Source organism: Gavialis gangeticus, unplaced genomic scaffold (genome assembly GCF_001723915.1).
Source record: "Gavialis gangeticus isolate Ggan-Ray unplaced genomic scaffold, GavGan_comp1, whole genome shotgun sequence".
Taxonomy (NCBI): Eukaryota; Metazoa; Chordata; order Crocodylia; family Gavialidae; genus Gavialis; species Gavialis gangeticus.
This window is the reverse complement of record NW_017728994.1, coordinates 31949419-31951539: the sequence shown is the minus strand read 5'-3', so window position 1 is coordinate 31951539 and position 2121 is coordinate 31949419. Positions and strand designations below refer to the sequence as shown.

Genomic DNA, 2121 nt, shown 5'->3' with positions numbered 1-2121 from the left:
AGGGTCTATACATTGGTGGTAGTGGTAAGCAAATCTGTGCACCTTGGATGTGTCTATATATGCACAGTAACAGGATTCAATAAACTGCAGTGTATATCGTGCCAGAGTTCATTGCTCCCAGGTGCCGCATTTCCATGTGCACCCAGGACTGCAGCATGTTGAGCTGGGTCAGAGCAGGTGGAGGGGCTGGCTGAGGAACAAGGGTGCTCTGTTGCAGGGCTAGCCAGCAGGCAGCTCCCACACTGAAGCACCCTCATGCCCCAGCCAAGCCTGGTCAACCATTTACATGTGCAGTGCTGAGGAGTAAAAAAACTGCACAGCAGGATAGTACTTGTATTTACAAGTACTACCCTGCTGCTGAGTTTATTAGTTTACTGAAGCCTAATAGTCTGCAGATGTAGATGCTGAGACATTTACTGTGGAGCTAATTGGTCTACTCTGCAGTAAATGTCTTGTGTAGATATGTTCCTTGAGTCTCTAATGGATCTTCAGAGTTTTCTAGGACATGAGTACTATGAGATTGGTATAGTTTATAAAGTTAAAATCATGGGTGGAGCCAGGACTTTGAAAAGGGAACTGCAGGAGCAACAACCAATGTTGGAGGAGTTGGTGCTCCCCCACTCTCAGCCTCCCCGCCCACTGGGCTAGAAAGTCAACACTGTGGGAGTAGTGGTTGGATTTTTTTCTTCATGTCCTTGAATCTGGTAAGAATCCCCTCCTCTGCTCTTGGCACCCCGCCCCTGCCATGCTCAGCAGCACCTTTCTTCTCCATCCATTCCATCCCTTGCCTTTGGTACTGGCCACAGGAAGGGGAAACCCACCCACCAGTGATGCTATTGTGACTGCTCCTGCCCTGCTTTAGCCCAGGCCACATGACATAACTGTATGGACTGCTGGGCTCAGCTGGGGCAGGGGCAGTGTTGGCAAGCAGGTTTCGACTCCCTTCATCTGATCCCAGGCTGGTAGGCAACACCTGGGTTGCTAGGCAGGGAGGAATACCCCTGCTGCTTGAAGTGTACCCCCTGAGAACACTGGTGCACCCCCTGACCGGCTGTGCTCCCCACTTAAGTGATGGGCAGGGTGGACAAGTAGGAGCACTGATGCCCCCCACTGCAAGTGCTGGATGGGGAGTGGGGGTGCCAGATGTAGCGCCGCGGCTGCTTCCAGGAGCACTGCTTCCTGGTTGGTGAGTTTTGCCATGGAGGGACCCTCCCTCCCCCCACTGGATGACTGGTTGCTGGGGGGGGCACATACCCCCCCGACTAAGGTGGCACCAGTCACCCATAGCTGCTTGTGTCCCTGGCTGAGCCCACCTCCCTGCATAACCCAGCTGGAGTAAGGCAGGAGCTGCTCTGGAGCTCCCGTCACCTCCAGGTCTGCTGGGGCCAGCAGCAGTGGCAGGTGGGAGATAGGAAGAAAGCCAGGGGTGGGAGGTAATGCTGAGCATAGAGTGGAAGAGAGGAGGTGTCTTACCTGCTTAAAAAGTCACCTGCTGCTGCTCCCACAGCATGATCTGGAAGCAGGGAGGTTGGGGGACAACTGCACCACTGAACCCTTTTCTAAATCTGCCCCTGATTCAAATAATCCAGCATTATTTTTTGCACTTACACATTGCAACAGGTTATATATTTGTAGGTACAATGGCACAGAAGGCACTCCTTAGTATACCAGGATGTACCAATGGCATACATCTCTCCATCCTTAAGGCAGCCTGAAGAGAGCATAAAAACAATCATTTAGGATATCAAAATACAGAACTGAAATTGTATGTGTGCCTATGTCCTGAACTTGATATCTATGCTAAAGTCTGGGGCCCATGTATAAAGTAGCATAATTTACCTGAAAAATATTTCACCACCAATGCCACACTCCCACTCCACTCAGGAGAAAGCTGTTGGTGCAGATGTTGCACAAATAAAACTATTTCACAGCAAACAGAAATAGGTTTGCTAAATCATAGGGTGGTACATGGGTTCTATTCTATCCCTGGTCTGAGGGGATTCAGACCCATGCCTCCCTCCCACTATGGGCTGCTGGTTAATCTGGATGGGGCCACCTCCCACCCTTTCTGTTAGAACTGTGCATTAAAAAAGCCAAACAACCTCTCATGGACATTGGCTG

The 2121-nt window shown here is 50.7% G+C and overlaps 1 protein-coding gene across 1 annotated transcript in view; it reads right to left on the bottom strand.

The window, feature by feature from the left end:
* LOC109287248 (beta-microseminoprotein-like) overlaps window positions 1-2121 on the bottom strand; it is a 22808-nt gene that overhangs the window by 11955 nt on the left and 8732 nt on the right. Inside the window, exon 3 of the mRNA XM_019502194.1 lies at window positions 1609-1711. Coding sequence (XP_019357739.1) covers window positions 1609-1711 — 103 coding nt within the window. The remainder of the gene's footprint in view (window positions 1-1608; window positions 1712-2121) is intronic.